Source organism: Saccostrea cucullata, unplaced genomic scaffold (genome assembly GCF_032062105.1).
Source record: "Saccostrea cucullata isolate Sc308-1 unplaced genomic scaffold, CSIRO_AGI_Scuc_v1 ctg557, whole genome shotgun sequence".
Classification (NCBI taxonomy): domain Eukaryota; kingdom Metazoa; phylum Mollusca; class Bivalvia; order Ostreida; family Ostreidae; genus Saccostrea; species Saccostrea cuccullata.
In genome coordinates, this window is record NW_026923042.1 from 165,902 (window position 1) to 186,195 (window position 20,294).

Consider the following 20,294-nt stretch of genomic DNA (forward strand, 5'->3'; position numbering starts at 1 on the left):
TTATCAGTGTAGACGATAAAACACATTTTTACCAGCGAATCGGTCACTAGTGAGCTCTTATTTTCGCCGAAAAGTATAAGACATATTTTAACACCCCCTCCTTTAGTTACCCCCATTCTGTTGAAAATCATGAAAGTCTTTCAGAAAGGTCTGGAAAAATTTATTACAGGACATGTTTTCAAAAGAAACAGGCTATAGCAATATCCTGTTTACTGCCAATTTTATTTATAAAACCGGTTCTACCCTATAACCTTTGAATACTTAGATCTACCTAAACCACGTGTCTTGAATTTAAATCACAATAACATTAGTAGGGATGTGTGTATTACAACTCCACGAACGATAGCGTAAACATTCCGTCTCTATATAAAGAAATAGTAACAATGTAAAAAAAAAAAAAAACTACACATACTTAAAATGTTGTCATTTATCTTACTAACATCAACTTATTTTCATTCAAAATATTGTTGTATTTTCACTTTTAAAATGGCACTATTTTTAGATTGCGGAATGATTCTTTTTTTTACGCTCTCGGATAGATAATTTTTTTTATTCCCAGTTTTTTATCTATCTGATAAATATACACGGACTGAAATTAATTTTATTAGTTTACACTACGTATAAACCATTTTTAGGTACGCTTTCTCAGATGGTGTATTTAGATTTTTAATTAGATGGGAAATTAAAAAAAAAACGTTTAGCCCCATCATGGCGACGTTATTGACAGGCCGTTATTTTGGATAAAATAATGCGAGAAAAATAATTATTCATTACATACTCGTGTGGGAATAGTGAAATTCCACCTCAGGGTCAAGATTAACGGTCTAGGACTCGTCAAAGCCTCGTCTTAGACCGTGAATCTTGTCCCCTTGGTGGAATTTCACTATCCCACACTCGTAGTAATGAATGATTCTATTAGTATTTCATGATCATATGGAGACATAACATTGCCCCATCTTAAAAAAAGGCGAGTTCTAGAATACCCTGACAGAGCTTCTCATTTCAACAGCAGTATATACCTGGTATCATTCATTTAACTGGTTTCAGGCAATACTGTTGTAGAAAATTTAAATGTTTTACTAACGGTGTAAGAGTACTGTATACAGGGAAATTTTCGCTCCCGTTTTATTTTCGCCCCTTTCGTCCTCTTTATGATTGGGCGAATTTAAAACGGGGCGAATACGAATTAAACAGCATAATTTCTTAAAGAGAACTATGAATGGGCGAATTTAAAACGGGCTGAAATAATTGTTTGCAAGTGCAAAAGGGTGAAAATAATACGGGGCGAAAATAACTCTGTGTACAGTATCTTTGGAAATAAGTCATGTTCATTGTATTTTCGTAATATTTCAGCGTTTTAGAGAAATAAATCTGGCTTATAGTACTTACAATGTACCTGTGTATTTAGTGCTAACCTTTCTGTTAAACAATGGGTATATACATTGTCCGCATCCAGTGTTTTCTTCCTTACAATAACTAAAAAAAAAAGCTTTAATTTTCAATATTGTATTTATTTAATTTATTTATTAATTAATTTATTTATTATTATTATCTTTTTTTATGATATTGGCAAGAGAATAACTTTATCACTATTTTAATTCTATTTTATCCGCTCTTCACTCTATTTAAATTATTGCTTTTTCGACGAAACTAATCTTTATATAACTGAGGAGCCTACACAAATTAAATAAATTGGATTCTTGCAGCTACTAAAGTACATTTACCAGTTATTCTATTAAATGCTATTAAATATAGACAAAAATAAAGATTTAATTATGTTTGAATGTACACAGGGTACTGTCCTACGCGCAAAAAGAGAAGGTTTTAATAGAGAATACATGAGTATTGATTCGAAATAAAAAATTATATAGAGAAGATTGGGGTAAAAATTATCCTTATTCGATTCCAAAATTTAATTGTCGTCTTTTTGAAATAATTCAAAGCATTTGGTTAATTTTTGGCATTTCTCGAGCATTCGAAATAGAAAAGTGGTAAACACAACACACGAAAAATAGTGACGTTTAATGACGTCACGGCGCACCGGAGAGCAGTTCCGTTTGATTTAAATGGTGTGATATTTTTTTAAATAAAGTAACCATATCTTTAGTATAGAAATTAAATGGCAGTATTCTTTGTGAATTCGTTCTTGATCGAGTCCTCATGTAGTACAAAACATACGGACAAACTGCCATTGTTATACAAAAAGACGCCGTCAATATTGACCGTCAATACAAGATTTGTCTCATAGTTGAATGATGTAGCACCCTATAAGCTTAAAATTTAAATATGTGCAAAAAGTGTAGAGCAGAGACAAGTATTTAGAATGAATATTATTATATACAAATGTATTTTGTTAACTGGCAAATATTTCACCTTTAAAACCTTATTTAGGTAACTAAGGTTAGCTTGTCAGAAATAGAGAATAGGAAAAATAGATTTAGTTACTATTTTTGGTCACACGTACAGAACGCTACAAACTTTAAACGCTTAACCATAGCCAAAACAAAATAGATCTGTCAATAAGCAATTAACATGAATGATCAATCGTTGCACTAATTGATCAAGGATCTGTCAGTTTCCTTAAATAAACAGGTCTATTTCCCATATTTACCCAATCCCCAATTTAATTTTTATGCCCCAAATAAATAAATTTTGTACACGTTTCACACCTCGAATAAAGGTTTTTTTGCTGGTAGCAATTCACTTTGTACACCCTAAGCCCACGACTCATGGTTTGGTGACTTTAATTAATTAATTATTAACCTATAATTAGTTTACAATTATGTACACTGAAGGTCACTTCACCATAAATATAGGATTTGATGTGCAAAACAGTCTATAAAATCTACAGAGTTAGCATAATTAGTAAAGGAAATTAAAGATCTCTTTCTGAGCCCCCTGTCTTTCTGAATTAATCAACTTTAGCCAAAATTAAGATAAAAATAAATATTAAAAATGAATAATTTAATTTTACTTGTAACACGCCATTTGAATGGATAAAAGATTTTATCCATTTTGGATAACACAACTTGCCTACGTCACAATGAGTTACGTCAAAAAAAGTATTACTCCGCTTGACGTTACTTTTAAATTTAAATCATTATGAAGTCTTATTCTGGGGAGAAAATTATCTCATTGTCTGCACATAAATTAAATTATAAGGAATGAAGCTTATTTCAACTTATATTATACGATATAACAAAACTTGGGACAGATTACGCTTAATAAACCTCTCACAATGAGTATTTCTGTTAACTAATACAACATTCGACATCCATCCCTGTGCAAATCACTTCCCTTTGGCACAAGAACAAATTAGCACAAGAACAAATTAGAAAATGCTAACACACCTCAACGCATTAGGTTATCCCCTTCAATTCTATGCGCAAAGTCGCTTTAGCAAGGTTTAGAAACTGATAGAATATATAGGTTTACGCTTTAGAATTAGAATTCTTTCAGAATTATATCTCATTGACAGGTGCAAAAAGTTTTCACTGCTCACCATTTCTTGTCTTTGATTCCAATTTAGGGGACACAACAAGAAGTCAAAATATGATATTTTTATACACAGTTCAAACAAAATGATTGTGGACCTACATGTATATTGCTCCAGTAGTGTGTAAACCTTCCGTTAGTTTCGGTTGAATTCTTTGTTTTTCAAGAACAGTTTATCCCTTTTTACCTCTAAAATGAATCTTTACTCGTTTCCATCAATCTGTTTACCAGGATACGGTGATCAGCTCAGGCCCTAATGTAGATTTTCCAAAGGGTTTGGAAAAGTTTTGGAATTCCATGGAATTCCAATCATTTCTATACCAAACTCGAAAAATGTGTCTGGAAGTTTATGGAATATTTTGGAATTTGAAAAAAAAATGGACTTAGACATTTTTTGGTTTGGAAAGTAGTGGAATTCTTTGGATAAAATGATAAATTGAGAAACGTAGCCATTTTCTGCACTGGAAAACTGTGGAAAATTACTTAGAATTTTTTTAACTGTAGACTAATAGTACAATAACATCGGGATCGAAGTCGGGCTCGATGAACAATTAATTTAAACAACACGCCGAAATTCAAAAATATCAAATGCCATGTTGATGTTGCACAGAAGAAAAGTTGGAAAGAGAGTGTCTAGAACAGGGGAATCATGATTAGCTTGGGATGGAAGAAGATGAAGACATTTTAAGACCCGGTAGGTACAATATTGTACAGTATTTTATGTGCCCTTGAATGAAGAACGCTTCTGCTACTGTTCATTAGTCTGGGCACCACACATAAACTGCCCGATGGTGAAATCGTTAGTGCACTATTTTAATTTTGTAATAATTATTTAACAACCCTAAACATATCGTTAAGATCATGGATTTCAACCCAAATTTCTTCGTTTGGGATCGAACTGATGTAAAGAATTTTACCTGTACCTTCCTTTGTTCAAGATAACATTTACAGAGTATGATGTACAATGTGATTAATTATATATTTTTAATGCATGTTCATGATCATTTTCAGCTTTTATTTTAATTATTTTATAGTTGCTGCATTGTGCCTGAGATCCCCAAAGCGCTGGCGTTTGATAACTTGGTGGATGTAGATGCTTAGCCTATCAGTCACTAGGCTTGTGAATATGGTGAGAACTAGCTCAAATTATCATTCAAATCAAGTAAACTAACTTTGATTTTATTAATCCATGTCTATTAGTATTAGATTAGAAAAAAAAATATTGCAACTTTGCCAAGGAAACAAAATTTAAAGGTTTATATTCTTAACACGCTTAAATTCCTTATTCTAATAATTTAAAACAATGAATTTTGACAGGTAATCTAAACATGCTAACTGCACAGGCATGCATAATTATTTTAGATCAAATAGCAATCATCTACTATGAAGTATACATGCATTTTACAGGAATCCGGATGCTCACAAGGAGAAGAGGCTGTATGAAAAAAACCAAAAACAGTGAAAAAGGTCAGATTTCTTAATTATTTTCTATTGTTTTGTATAGCTTTATTTTATTATTTGTCATATACTAGTATTTATATGGATATCAATAATGATGCATTTTAATGGTCATCTTTTCTTTCAGAAATTGTGCAAGGAAAGTTTGAAGTGTCTGTGGGTATTATCAACATCCAACTTTCTGAGCCTTCGTACTGAAAGTGAATCCGTTCCTGAAACCAGTTATCTGTCAACCCTCCAACATGACCATTTACTAATTTCATGGGATATCAGTGAGAAAGTGATTCTCTTGCAAACATGTCAGAAGTTTTGGATCTTCATTAATCGGGATCTTTAGCACGTACACTGGGGGAAAATAGTATCTGTTGATTTTATGGGATCTTTGTATCAATATAGTTGTGTAGTACATATATTTTGCATTTAATACATATGTTTGTCACTCTAGTCATTAACTTTGAAATTGTACCAGTACATAAGCCACTGGCAGTTCATTGTAAATGTATACCCTGTTGAGGTTTCAATGGCCTCTTCAATTCCATGGCCAGTGTCATTTAATAAAACTAACTTCTTATTTTAGTAAATGTAGACTGGAGTTTACTAAATACATGTATATCATAACATGATTATCATTAATTTAACCAAGGTGATTCTCCAGTAATCATATTTTTCTCTGGATATTTTTGTAAATAACCTTAAGCATTGATTTAAAAATACTTTCAGTGAGAATACATTTAAAAATGTGCTTAGATTGTACACCTGAGAGTATATGCAATATTTGTCTCAAAAAATTGTAAAAGAAACAATGAATTTTTTTATTTTGAAAATATAGAGTTGATCTATGAAAAATTTTGATGTTATTAAGTTTTTTTGTAATTATGTGGCACTAATTATTTCAGTTTTCATTGTACATGTATTTGGAATTTGGAATCCTGGAATTCCATGGATTTCCATGGAATTCCTTAGATTTACAAATATCCTGGAATTCCACGGATTTCCTCCGCAAATTTTCAATCTGGCATTGTTCCGCTCTTTTCCAGATTAGATTCAAAATTCCAAATCATTCCGAAAAAAGTTCCGTCCCAATACTCCGGAGAATTCCTAAGAATTCTGTGGAACAAAAACTCCATGGAATTCCATGGAATATGCCTTGGAATTCCATGGAAGTTGCGGAAAATCTACATTAGGGTGCCGCGGAGTATGCGTCAATACAAACTTTTTTATAGAGTTTTTCTTCTTCTGTCATCGAGCATACACTTTTTCCTGTAGCGAATATTTCTGATGCGCTAATCTTAGTTGATTCCGTTTATTCTACCTTAAAGTCATCAAGAATTTGTATTTCATCGACGGGGATCTGAAGGGCATCAGCAGCATAAAGTTTGGGGATCGAATCCTGATACCGTTTACCGTCCGGCATTACAACACCCTCCTTCTCAACCTTAGTTTTAATGTTTTGTTTTCGCAATGAATCTGAGATTGCATACAAACGTTTACGTTCCTCTACTACAGAAGCTGGTGCTTGGGTTGTTATAAAGAACGGGAGGTTTACATTCTCAATTTTTTTAGCCTTCTAGGCGCTGAGCAATTCATCTTTTTTAGTACATTCCATCAGTTTTCTTGTTATTGGCACAGGTCTCAAGTTGACACCCCCACACTGTTTCTGTGAATACAAACAAAGTCAACCTCTACACATAGAGTTTCTAATGGAACTTCAGGAACACGTTTATTTAAGTTTTCACTCTGGGTGAATGCAAAATTGTGTATATCGAAGTTATCCCTCATTGATCTGGAGCGTGAATCAGTAATTTCTTATTCCATATGATTTATTTTTCTGTCAATTTTAATAAGCAAGGCACGTAACAAATCCACGTCTGAATGAAATACATTTAATCATAATTATTCTCAGACTGTTCAGCTACATATTTTAGATTAAACAGATCCCTTCTTCACTCTCTTGCAAATTCTTAAACGCCTCTATACTTATGCAGCAATATACCTTCATGACCTTTATACGGTTTGTATATATCTCAGTTGGTTAGATACGCAATGTATGAGCAATTTCTAAATGAGGTAAATTATTGACCAGCAAGTTGATGAAACAGGAATATCAGCAGTCTCGTTTAAAGACATCCTTTCGTAAGTTCTATGGTCGATACAATGACCTTGTCAGCAAATACATTTTATCATTGAGTCAAATGCTGACTGACGTTTTTAATACCAATTGTTAGTCAATTATTTATACACTGAATTGACGACAGATTTTTCCGTTATTTCAAGATATTTTTACGTTATTTTTTATGGACTTTGGGATTGAATACTGTTCGTTATCTCCATATCCTTCCTCTATAGACACCTCTTTGGCAACGTTACCTTTCTTGCCTGAACACTTTGCAGTCTTTTCAAGCTTTACTAGGTCACCTGTACTTCCCAGTAGAGGGGCCTTTGTTTTCAAATTTTCAAAAAAGATATTTCCTTAAAGAACTTCCCTTCCGAAAACAACCTGGACAAAACATTTGTGCAAATCACAGTCTTATATCACTTTTTTTTAGACCAAATTCACGGCGCTGATTTTTTACCCCGCGATTTCACTGACCAGTCACATGACCTCCTAAATTCTAATTGAAATGACATAAGTATCTTCATACAGAAATTTTCAAAATGCATAGAAAAGCTTTATTGTGTTTGAAAACCACTCACTGTAGACCGTCACCCATCCTGTAGCAGCAGCAAAATATACCCTTGGGGGTATAATTATCGTATCTTGGCATTTACAAAATGGCACCAGTCAGGAGTAATTGACTTTATTTAACAACAAGAAACACACAAAGATTTGTAATGAAATAGAGAAAGGGTTTAACTTCTCGTGTAAAACAAGTATTAAGGTAGGACCAAATAGATAGGTCAAATTTTTTTCTCAAATTCAATTTTACTGAAACTTTGATATTTTGTTCTTGGATACAGAATCTCTCTTTATATATGATATGAAAGGAATTCAACCGCACAATTTTTTGCCCACATAGTCTGAAATACGGACTTTCAGACCCCTGTGAGAAGTTTGTGAAATCAGACATTCGACTTGAGAATGAGCCTTATTTTAGAATTTCTTTTGATCTATTGCAAACTTGTTTAATACTTTTAATAAAGATAACCTTTTTGTTACTTTATATCAGTAATTCACATTGATATTGGAAAATTTGGGTAAAATATTAAGTAAAAAAGAACATACATTTAGTCAGAAAACGAAAATTCACTTGTAAATATCTGACAGTTTAAGTTTTCTTAAGAGAAAATTTATGATTCAATTTTTACAAAAAATTAACAGAATGATTCAAATGGGTCCAAAAATAAAATATGTAAAAATAAAGAAAATTGAATTGATGGTTTTAGATATTTTAGTGATTTAAAATAAATTCAATGGCAAAAAACTAAGATTCAGTAGATGACGTCACAGTATTTGACCTTTGACCTCTTTATATGACCTTGACCTTTGTAGTACATAAAGAATGGAGACTCCTTATATATGTGTCCAAATATCAGCCCTCTACTATATATGGAACAAAAGTTGCACTGAATTTCATAACACACCGTTACATGCTTGTTTATTGCACTTAGATAGCGTAAACACATTCCAAAATGTAAGCTCCCAAATGACCAATATATAGGATTTTCTGATTTTTTCAAAAATATAACGCAAATTTGCAAAAACTTATTATTTTTCTTTCAGGGATCATTCAATGTTGTCAGTATACTGTAGATCACAATATTTTCGCGACACCTTATTTCCGCGAGATAGTCATTAACTCTTGTTTAGCGAGACATAATTTTCACGAATTGTGATTATTGCTCTATATATAATCTTAAGGAATGCTATTGTACGCGAGAATTAATTTTTTCGCGAGCACCATGTCTCGCGTAATTACGCGAAAATAAAGTTTTCGCGAATAAAAAGTGATTTACAGTAGTAATATTACTCTTTTTTCCTCCAGTACTTTTTTAAGCAATGGGTTAAAATAGAATCCACGGGTGTTTTGTCCTATCTTAAGCATGTTGTTAAACTTTTCCCTAAAACAAAGTTTTGCTAAAAAAAAAAATAAGCGCATTTATCCTTTAAATTAATAGATGCTATTATGTAGCATAATAAATTTTGATATTTTTAACCTATTCATTAAGTCATTCGTAACCGTACATTTAGTTGACAAAACTCTCAGTTCTACACTTAATCGACAGCTTATTGTCAACTTAATGTTCAATAACAGATAATTTCATGTACTGGTTTTAATGTTCAGAACAAAAAAAAAAAATAAAGTGCACAATATTTTCTGAATTTCATTAATAATAAAAACAGGCAGATAATGTTTTAATTAAAAATACAATTATACATAAATATCAAATTATTGTACACTGAACCAAACTTCTAAATGTTCACATAACATTATTTAAGTTTTAAAGAACAAATGCACACAGTAAAAAAATTCTTTAATTCATGGTTAATGATAGGTATTTAAGTTCGATGTTGCGTACATTTTATGTAAGTAACTCGTGAGATGTTAAGCAAAGTGTCAAGGAAATGATGTACCTTCAAAATAAAAATTCACACAAATTAATCCCTATGGAGTCAGACTACCACTCGCTCCTACAAGATCTAGACAACCTTTACTTTTGGATGTCATGTACCTATGAATAGAAGATTGACCCTTCTGCTGGAACGCCTACTGCATAGATCTTTCAAAAGCGTTGAAATTGTGTGGAAGGAGGGGGTTACTTTGACATTCCTTAAAAAATCCCAGATGTGTTCAGTGGGAATCTGATCCGTACATTTGACAGTACAGTAAAACTCGGTTATAACGAAGTCGCTGGAACCTATGATATCACTTCGCTATATCCGTAATTCGCTATAACCATATAAGAATTCATTGAATTTATTTAGGTGGGGATCCAAAAAGACTTCGCTATATCCGTTAATTCGCTATATCCGTGTTCGTACTAAACGAGTTTTGCTGTACATTATCAGACAGAGGCCTTTTGGTCAATATACTTGGACGTTTAGCACCTATGTGCACCGATGCTCGAGCTGATATATGACAGTAAGGAGCAACGATTTCATATCATTTTCATACGATTGATATTGGGGTTTTTTATGTTTCATAGTTTGTTTCAGGACAATTTAACACTGTTTTAATCTGGTGTGACGCGAAATTTTAGCCTTGGCCCAAGATCAAAGTCACTTCTGGTTTGGTTGATTTTCTCTAATTCTTTCAAATTGTGCTAAATTGGCGCTGAAACGGACGCACAGACTATTGAAAATGTGTTTAAATGGGTTTTGATACTGTTTGTTAATTTTCTAAAGTAATGCCAAGGACAGTTAAACACTAAAATAAACTTGAGTAAAACGCGGTACAAGAATGGTCCAGTTATCAACTTTCGAACGGCTCTCCCTTCTATCTCGATGGTAGTTTTGCCAATGTTTTTTTTTTTTTTTTTTTTTTTTTTTTATAGTGAAACCAGTTTTTAAAATTACATAATGATCACAAAAAGATGCTTATTACAAAAAGAAAAAAAAAAACGAAAAAAAAAACGTGCTGCAGAGTACATTTTCTTGCCTGTAAAACACCTCCTGAGTACAGAGTACAGTTTCTTGCCTGTAAAACACCTCTATCTCAGCCATTCAATAACAGTGTGCAAGACTGCCATGCACAGCAACTGATTTCCACGTTACAATACGTAATATCGCGATTACTCGCAGTTATCTAACTTACTACCGCTCTTTTGCGGGGGAGTCGAGAAAGCTCAAATCTCACGAGATTACCGGGGCATTGTTTACAGTAGTGACAATCGAATGATTTGAACAATTTTATGCCGAAAGTACAATGTATTGCCAAGAATTAAATTCCAAATAGTAGATTGTCAAATAGGGAAAGTTTAGATTATTTTATCAGCTTTAAAATGCAACGATTTTCAATGAAAATTTAATTAGAAGAGCCCACTTGGTTAAAATATCATAAAAAATTTAACATTTTAGGATTAGATCCTCTCAAAAATTAATTAGACTGGTTCAGCGATTGTTGTGCAAGGATCTCAACCAGGATTGTTTACTTATCTGTCCTTATAAATTCTACAATGATACAATGATGGTCATGATACAAAGTCATGGTGTGATACAGTTTTGCATCTGCAACTCTCTATCATCTTTATTTTCAGATAATCCAGCTAGAGCAATAGAAATGCGTACTTTAGTCGTTTTAAGGAAGCCTTTGCATCTCTTCCGGAAAGGAAAGGAGAATTTACTCTGCGAAATATTCCTGCATTGTTTTTGATAAACAGTTACAAACATTTTAAACCTATATTTTTGTCAAATGTTTTGTAAAAAATGTAAGTATTGATTTCTGTTTAGCGGATTCAAATTTAACTTCCGGCTATGGCATGAAAAAATCATTCAATCGGTAAGTTTTCAATGCTTACAAAGTTGAAGATATCCGTACTTTTTAGATATAAAATTACATTCTATATATATTATTTTTCCCTCTAAAATAGGATAATGCGTTTCAGTATGTTATACATGATGCATAATAATTTTACAACATACACATTCAGAAGTTTCTATATTAAAGCTGAACCCTACTCGTAAAAAGGCATAACCCGCCATATTTTCTGTTATTCAACGCTTTCCTTACAACCCGTACATAATGTATAAGGAGCAGAATGCTTATCAGTTCAATGTATTTCGCTGTAATGATCCGACGAGGGTAGACATACCTCTTTCAGCGCCAAATTGCTACTCGGCCGAGATGACGTTATCAAAATTTACGTATTCTTTCTAAAACAGAACAAAAGTATCATGAAAAAAAACAGGTCAATACATTATTTACAAACAGAAAATGCACTAAAAAAATAAAAATAAACACAAACAAGTAAGTCCACGAAATGAGTACTACATGTTGGGTACTCTGCAATCGTATATAACGAAATCAAACGATATACCCGTCTGGCAATGCCTATTTATTAGAAGTGTTCAGCTTTAATAAACAAACGTCTCATCCTCTTCAAAATATTTTACATGAATTCTGAACGTGGTAGATCCATTCCTTGAATGTTGAGAAATATATTCAACTTCAATATAAATTTTAAAAGAGAAAGGCATATTTCCTGATGAAATGATAATCTAGCTAGATGCACTGCAGGCAGAATCACGCTTGGGACAACGATCGCAAATTTTCATCTTTTTATACATTTGCCATCATCCAAATTCCCATATTTCTATTAATTATTTCATTTACTTTCTTCTTCTGTTCATTGTTGGTTGATTTGTGGGGTCATACTGTAATAGATTTGTGGCGCCTTTTCTCTATTATGAGCTGTTACGCAATCTCAGCTCACAAGCGGATTGCCGCTGTTGTTTTCAAAGAAAGTTTCGTAAATGTGTCCCTTAAATACTAATTGTTCATAAAGATTTGCGATATTTTTTGTCAAAACCTGAACACCAACTTCAAAATCTGCATACCTGCAGGTTTCTGCTTGTGACTATACCTATACTTATTACAATTTACAACCTCTTTTCCATGAGGCATTCATTAAACTACGCGTAAGTTGATAAGCAAGTATTATATGGAACGCAGCTCGATATATAATTGGTCGTTAGAGGTCGATGGTTGAAAGATCATGAAAATCATCATGGAATCTGAAGACATTCTAGTTAGCGCTTGTGCATGCGCGCTAAGAGCTTAAAAGTAATTGTAGTTGAATCTATTACTTTGGTGTATATAAAGTTGTAAGATGCTTCAGACATATAGACAGATGAACAGATAATATTTTGAAGGGAACAATATAATTTTTACTTGATATTGACAGCAGCTACAATACATATGTTACAGGTTCTGATGATTTATAAGTTTGCTGAATCGATATTAACGCGTCATGCTTTATGAACACCATGTCGTTTGCAGTATTCGCGTATTCCTCGAACCGCATTGTGCATTTGAGCAAAAAATGTGAGATATTTATAGCAATTCAGCACTAGCCATATAAGGCAATTTTTTTTCTGCTTGACTTTATTTCTACCTCACGGTATTTAAACAACCTTAACAAGTCATTTCCTTGGTGTGAACAAAACTACCTCTCAGCTTGCAAGGGGAGAAGGTTCTCATAGCTTCTTTAAAAATGGGTGACGAAGATGTTGCTGCGTTAGTTATAGACAATGGATCTGGAATGTGTAAAGCTGGATTTGCCGGAGACGACGCCCCCAGGGCCGTGTTTCCCTCCATCGTGGGGCGCCCCAGACATCAGGTAAAAAGTTTATTTTGCATGAATTGGTTTTGTTTTAAAACTAGGTAACTATACTTAATACTTTCCAGATAATTTTGATTTATGCCTTTCACTTGCAATGTTGCAAGATTCGATTTTTTAATTGATTAAAACCATGCATATATACTACCAGTAGTCAGAACATACATGTATGTACATGACACATTTAGGGTATGGCAAGATAGATTATTGTAAAAAACAGGATGAAACAAGTATCCAATTATGTCAATACAATGAAAACAGAAAATGACAGATACATAATAAATGTATATATGAAAGATAACAGTACTCCAGCTACAAATTAATTATTGTTAAAGTATGAATCTATTGGCATGATGCTCTATAAACCAATTTGATCAGTGATCGATAAGTTAAAAATTAGGTGTAACAAAACTATTGATTATTTAAATACAATTACACATGTATTATCATCTTTATTTATTTGAATTATACTACTATTTTATTTGACCTTAATTACATTATGTGGATTTCTAAGATGTTCATGTAAGTCAGGCTTTAGGCACTCGCCGATGCCTCTCGTAGAAAATTGAAAAATATTAAAAATGAAATTGTAAATTAACTCAAAATGTACTTGTAGGCTGTAAATTTGAAAGTAACCTCTTGAGTGCTGATTTTATCCGACAATATTACATGATATATTTTAGGGGGTTATGGTCGGCATGGGACAGAAGGACAGCTATGTAGGAGACGAGGCCCAGAGTAAGAGAGGTATCCTCACTCTCAAATACCCCATTGAACATGGTATCGTCACAAACTGGGACGACATGGAGAAGATTTGGCATCACACCTTCTACAATGAACTTCGTGTGGCCCCAGAGGAACACCCCGTCCTTTTAACTGAAGCCCCACTCAACCCAAAGGCCAACAGAGAAAAGATGACACAGATTATGTTCGAAACCTTTAATTCTCCTGCAATGTACGTTGCTATCCAGGCCGTTCTCTCTTTGTATGCTTCGGGTCGAACAACTGGAATTGTACTCGACTCTGGAGACGGTGTCACCCATACAGTACCAATTTATGAAGGTTATGCCCTTCCTCACGCTATTTTGAGATTAGATCTTGCTGGAAGGGATCTGACCGATTATCTCATGAAAATCCTCACAGAACGTGGTTACTCTTTCACAACGACAGCCGAAAGAGAAATCGTTAGAGACATTAAAGAGAAGCTGTGTTATGTTGCTCTGGACTTCGAACAGGAAATGGTAACAGCTGCGGCATCATCATCTTTGGAAAAAAGTTACGAACTTCCTGACGGCCAGGTCATCACGATTGGAAATGAACGATTTCGATGCCCTGAGGCCATGTTCCAACCTTCTTTCCTTGGAATGGAATCTGCTGGTATTCATGAAACAACATTCCACGGCATTATGAAATGCGACGTTGATATTCGCAAGGACTTGTACGCTAATACAGTTTTGTCTGGGGGTTCAACCATGTACCCAGGTATTGCTGACCGCATGCAGAAAGAAATCACTGCCTTGGCTCCGTCTACAATGAAGGTTAAGATCATCGCTCCACCTGAGAGGAAATACTCCGTCTGGATCGGTGGTTCTATTCTTGCCTCCCTCTCCACTTTCCAACAGATGTGGATCAGTAAGCAGGAATATGACGAATCTGGTCCTTCAATTGTGCATAGAAAATGCTTTTAATATTTAGTTACAACCTAACATTTTTCAATTGCCCTTTATAGTTTGCAAATCAAGAACATAGGTAGTTTCACTTTTTTCATATAATTTACTTAGATACTGGATAAGTGGAAATTTTAACGAGTCGTAAATTTAGCGATTTGTCATTAAAAATGGGTATTTATCTTTAGCAATAAGTAATTTTAGCGTGACTATAAATCTCACTCAAAGAGCGACTAAACTAAAATGCAATTAATTTTTAGCGATATTCAATTTAAGCGATCTCAGCATCCTCGCTTATAGTATTTTTTTCTCTCCAAAATTTCTGCTTATAGTATTTTTATTTTGTTCTTTCCATACTCTTATGCAGCCTGTTAATAAAAAAATCAAGAAATACTTTGTTTTTTATTCTTTTATTGAGGACGAGTAAAATTACAACAGTATATTGAAAAATTTCTTTTTAGTTGTACCCGTATTTGTTAAATCAAATTTATAATCTAAAATGAATGCATTAAAAGATATAAAGCGAATGTTCAATATCTTTAGAGCAACTAACGTGGATAAGCGGTAGCAGTCTTTGTTCAACATTGACATATTAAGGTGTTGACCCTTATGTAGCGGAACTGAATCCCACTGCTTGCTTGATGTGGCTTCTGACCATTGGTCTTATCCATGCAACACATATTTTGAAAGTTTCTTGAAATTGTTTTTTTCCAATCTACTTACCAACCCAATAAATATATCCTGAATTGGAAGAGGGCAAACAAACATTCATAAAAAATGGTCTAAAACACTGTTATCTTATTTTAATATTTAAGATTACTATACAAAATTACTCGATGAAAAGAAAAGGAGATCCCAAAATTACTGCATTTATTTGCAATGTATCACATAATTATCCTTAGGGTGAAAAAATTACCCCTTCAGTTGCGCAAGAATTCATTCATTTATTTATTTATTTACAAATAATCTTTAGAAAATGAATGTTCAGAAATACTTTATGTTTTTTGTGCTTTTTTTCATTGTGCATTAATATTGGTGACATACATATCTTGAACCCTGTATTGGTGACACACATATCTTTAACCCTGTATTGCATAACCCTTTCACGTGATCCAAAACTATAAAATATTAAACTTTTTAAAAGGTGTTTTTAAGTTGTGAAAGCATAAATAATCTTTTAACGTCTACAGCTTTGTCTACCGCTTTAATCATTTCAATCTAACATCCAAAGCACTTTAAAGAACAGAAAATGCATGAATAACGAAGATCTTGCAGCTTTAGTTAATTCAATGGATCTTGAATATGTAAACTGGTTTTTCAAGGAGCAATATTTCTCGTCAATGGCAAAACACACTTAAAAACATCTAATTTATGTTAACTCCCCTCAAATCTACCTGGTTCGAGACCAATAATTTACTGCCTGTCAATCATTAAAAAAAACAGTAGCTTCTGATTTGATTGACAGGCCAGCTACGTGTGATAATTTGAGATTGTATGTTATGATCACAATTTACCTGGTTGCGCGTCAAACAAGTACAAGGTACCCGCCTTGTATACACGCGGGGTAAAAAAAAACCTTGTTAGTAAATTTATTTAAAAAAACAATATTAAGAGTAGAAACATGTACTTAAAACATGATTTTATTTAATATTTGTTTTCAATTTCAACGGCTGTATGGTAATTTTAAGCAATTTGTCGACCAAGATAACTGATGTCTGAATTTAGACCGTCTATGCACAGTTTAAAAACTCTATTTGCCGATTAAATTATAATAAATGGACTATAATAAATAAGAAAAGATATGTAGCACAATAGACATGCATAAAAAATCCTTTATCCCATGTTTTATCTATATATTTATGAATACAATCTTCAACATGTTGTAAATGTCAGACACACGAGTTTCAATATTGTAACTTTTAGTTCGAATTTCCTGACGTCTGTCAATATTCGAAATGAAAAAGTAAAGATAGTGAACAAAGATCAATTCTTAATTAAAAGAAATCTTGCAAACAATAGAATATTTCAGCACACGATCATTAAGAAATGGTGAATATTTTTGACACAACGTAAACAATAATCGTATGGCGGTGCATTGTATAAAACACTAGTTCGAATAATCTAATGTGTCTCGATACAAGCCCTCACCCCATTTAGAATACGTCCCATATACTTGCCATATGACAAATCGGAGCGGATCCGCTCCGAAACGATTTTGAAAAATATAAAAGGATTTGCACTGGAAATAACTACCAATTTAATCAAAACCTTTTTGAGATTGCTTATGACTTTTATCCCGAAAGATAATCCATTTAAAGACGAAAATCCAATTATATTTCTCAACGTTTTTCTCCCGCTTCAAATTTACCTGCCATGTTTACAATCGGAACTCTCTAGATTGTCTGAGTAAGAGTACGAGTTATCGCCTGTGTTTTCTTTGCTACATTACGAATACACAGAATGAATTCTATCGTTTAACCGGGTCCGTAGGACAATATCATTTTAACGATAGAACGTTCTATCTGATAAAACACATGGTAAAGGTTCATACTACGGATAGGCCTATACACTCTGTAAATGGAATATTTTAGGCGTATCGTTTTTTCACACGTATTAAAAAAAGATGTAATTACTTCAAATTGTAGTTTTATTCAGTTCTTTTCTTTAATTTTACTTCCTTTTTGTTTTGAATATAAAACGATATTTCTTTTTAATTTTTTTTCTTCAATAGATATCGATGAAAGTGTTTATAGATAAATTTTATATTGAAATATTTTAATTGTTTCAATTAGTTACACTCAAAGTTAGACACGAAGCATGGAATGTTGATATTGATTACCTAACACAAACTTTCTGTGTACTGCTACGTGTAAATAATTTTTTGACATCTTGAGTATTGAGGGTCTCCAGGTTCACAACATCACTGTTACATAGACCTCTCCCCCGCCTCAGGTAACCGTACGGTAAAAGTTAGGCTACAATACGAAAAACGTCATGATAAATTGATAAATGGTATCAATGCAAAACAGTCATAAATCTTAATCGTTTTGACACTTTTATGCCACCTAAATCATTATAATTTTTTTTAAATTTATTTAAATTATAATTTTTGTAAAATAAAAAAATGTTATGTATGTTATATTTTTTTTAAATGAAACATATATCCTCAACTTTAGAAGAAATACTGTTCTGAAACGTTCTGCACTAACAATTGTCAGATTTTAAAAACATTTTCATTGATGTGCACATGACATATTTGTATAAGATTACAATATTTTTTTTTATCTTTTCTTTAACAGACATAGGAATATAATAGCAAAACAATAAAATAGGAGAAACATAACGAGACGGTTGCTAAATATGATGTTTTCGTAAACTTAGATTAACTATTAAATGACTTAGTTGATCATTATAGTTTCATTCATTAAAATGCAAGTATTCAAATAAAGCATTATATTTGGATCAACGTAGATTTTGTAAATTTAAGACATTTTACTTAACGTTTTTGATATAATAGAGATATTATTTTTCACTTCATAATTGTCCAAATATTGGCATTTTTGCCCGCCTTGTTCACCCATCTCGTACCATTAAATCTGAGCAACGATGGGATCAAATACAAGAGAGATGTAAACCAAACTCCCAAACCCTGCCTACACTTCATACTGTTGTGTGCTTCTTATGGTCTGGCTCACAAAAAATCCGTGGAAAACTCAGTGTTGCAATTTTATACGAAAACCTTCATTCAGCAAATTAGAATGATAAAAATTCTACTAATATCAATGCAAAAAGAAAACTGTCAAAAATTCTTTTATCTGAAAAATTTATTAGAGCAATACATGTATCATAAATTTCGAAATTGGAATAATGAAACAAAAAATATTTTTAAAAAATTATGAAGTTAAATATAAATATTCATTTGCGGTTACAAATGTTTGTTTTCTTGATCAGAAGTTGTTGTTCTCAATTATATCAAAACTTACAGGTTTGTATTTATTATTTTTTTTTAAAATGTACGAGGGTTGTCCCAGAAAAACGAGAACAGTTTTAATATCTTTTGTTTCACTTACACTATAAACTTAAGTTAAAAATTGGTATACATCATTATCAACATTTTGTATTATTATATAGTCTATTTATAGTCCTTATATAATCTATACAAACGCAAACAGTTCATAACACTACTTATTATACCTCATTATAAATATTCTACACAACGCCTTATCTCATTGGTTCTAGGTTATCACGTGATAGGGCCGTAAAACTTTATATTTCCCGTCGTCGGCACGCATCATATTCCACCTCTTCGGAACACCTAGTGAATTTTCCTGCAATATAGTTCTCGTTCGTTGAACAAAAACTCCCGAGAGTAGTATACGTCACAATAGCCTGGTTGACGTCACAAAACTGATGACAATGTGTTGACCAAAGGGTTTTATAGTAACTTTACGTTAACAATGAAAGTGGATTTGAGAGCGGTGCCAAATTTGAAAGTCTACGTTTATTTCAAAGGCTTTGCTTGTTTCGGTAAACAATTAATAATAAACAATTCATTGCATGAATGTTCGGGAAACATGAAGACTTATTCAGCCAAGAAATATCATATTCCCCTCGGGCGAAGCCCTCGGAAAATATGATTTTCTTGGCTGAATAAGTCTTCATATTTCCTTCACTATCATGCAATAAATGTTTAATATTCACCGGATTTTAGGCCGCATTCACCGGAGGGCCAATGCGCGTGCAACGGCATTGTGACGTCTCAATTAAATACATCAAACAACGTTGTAAACAATGGTTGCAACGGCCGCAGCGAGCTACGTATCTGAGCAAAAAAACAATTATTCAAACCTATTTCAGGATTATTTTTTAACATCTGGACTTCTTACACATAGTGAAACTCGGAAAGGAAAACACAGATGTTACAATGATAATCTGGAGATTTTTTTTTCAACAATGAAAGATCGCAAATGAAAATGTTGTTGTCATACAGCCTTCAATGGTTTGTTATTCACCAGAAAAACGAATATGGTTTGTTATTCACCAGAAAAATATCCATATTGACGTCGCCTCGGTCAATATGAATATTTTTCTGGTGAATAACAAACCATATTCAATACAACAAAAGAGTCCATAATTGCATGATATTCAACGGATTTTAGGCCGTGTTCACCGGAGGGTCAATGCGCGTGCAACGGCATTGTGGCGTAAAATCGAAACATCGAACAATGTTGTAAACAATGGTTGCAACGGCCGCAGCGAGCTATGTATCTGAGCAGGAAAACAATTATTTAAACCTATTTCAGGATTATTCTTTAATATTTGGACGTCTTACACATAGCGAAACTCGGAAAGGAACAATGGAAGATCGCAAAAAAATGTTGTCGTCATACAGCCATC

General features: G+C 32.9%; 2 protein-coding genes and 1 long non-coding RNA gene across 4 annotated transcripts in view; 2 read left to right on the top strand and 1 right to left on the bottom strand.

Moving 5' to 3' along the window:
* Positions 1-18,498, bottom strand: part of LOC134263009 (charged multivesicular body protein 2a) — a 98,169-nt gene extending 79,671 nt beyond the window's left edge. Inside the window, exon 1 of the mRNA XM_062745310.1 lies at positions 18,486-18,498. The gene's annotated coding sequence lies outside the window, so the exon portion shown is untranslated. The remainder of the gene's footprint in view (positions 1-18,485) is intronic.
* LOC134262999 (uncharacterized) lies at positions 4,016-5,163 on the top strand. Its single transcript, XR_009991166.1, has 4 exons — positions 4,016-4,189; positions 4,530-4,624; positions 4,903-4,962; positions 5,081-5,163. It is a non-coding gene; the product is annotated as an uncharacterized LOC134262999 (long non-coding RNA).
* Positions 13,043-14,991, top strand: LOC134263008 (actin, cytoplasmic type 5-like). 2 transcript variants are annotated; one of them, XM_062745308.1, is made up of 2 exons: positions 13,043-13,230; positions 13,938-14,991. In XM_062745308.1, exons 1-2 carry the CDS (start codon positions 13,105-13,107, stop codon positions 14,916-14,918), a joined length of 1,107 nt encoding a protein of 368 aa, XP_062601292.1. In that variant the 5' UTR covers positions 13,043-13,104; the 3' UTR covers positions 14,919-14,991. The 2 variants fall into 2 exon arrangements, with proteins under 2 accessions (XP_062601292.1, XP_062601291.1); XM_062745307.1 differs by having other exon boundaries at positions 13,914-14,990.
* Positions 18,499-20,294: the final 1,796 nt, after the last annotated feature.

What these genes read in the sequence shown, in the direction of transcription:
- LOC134263008 (XM_062745307.1), top strand. Translation starts at nt 13,105, where the DNA reads ATGGGTGACGAAGATGTTGCTGCGTTAGTTATAGACAATGGATCTGGA. An exon ending in TGGGGCGCCCCAGACATCAG is followed by an intron (nt 13,231 to 13,913) that starts GTAAAAAGTTTA and finishes GATATATTTTAG; the next exon opens with GGGGTTATGGTCGGCATGGG.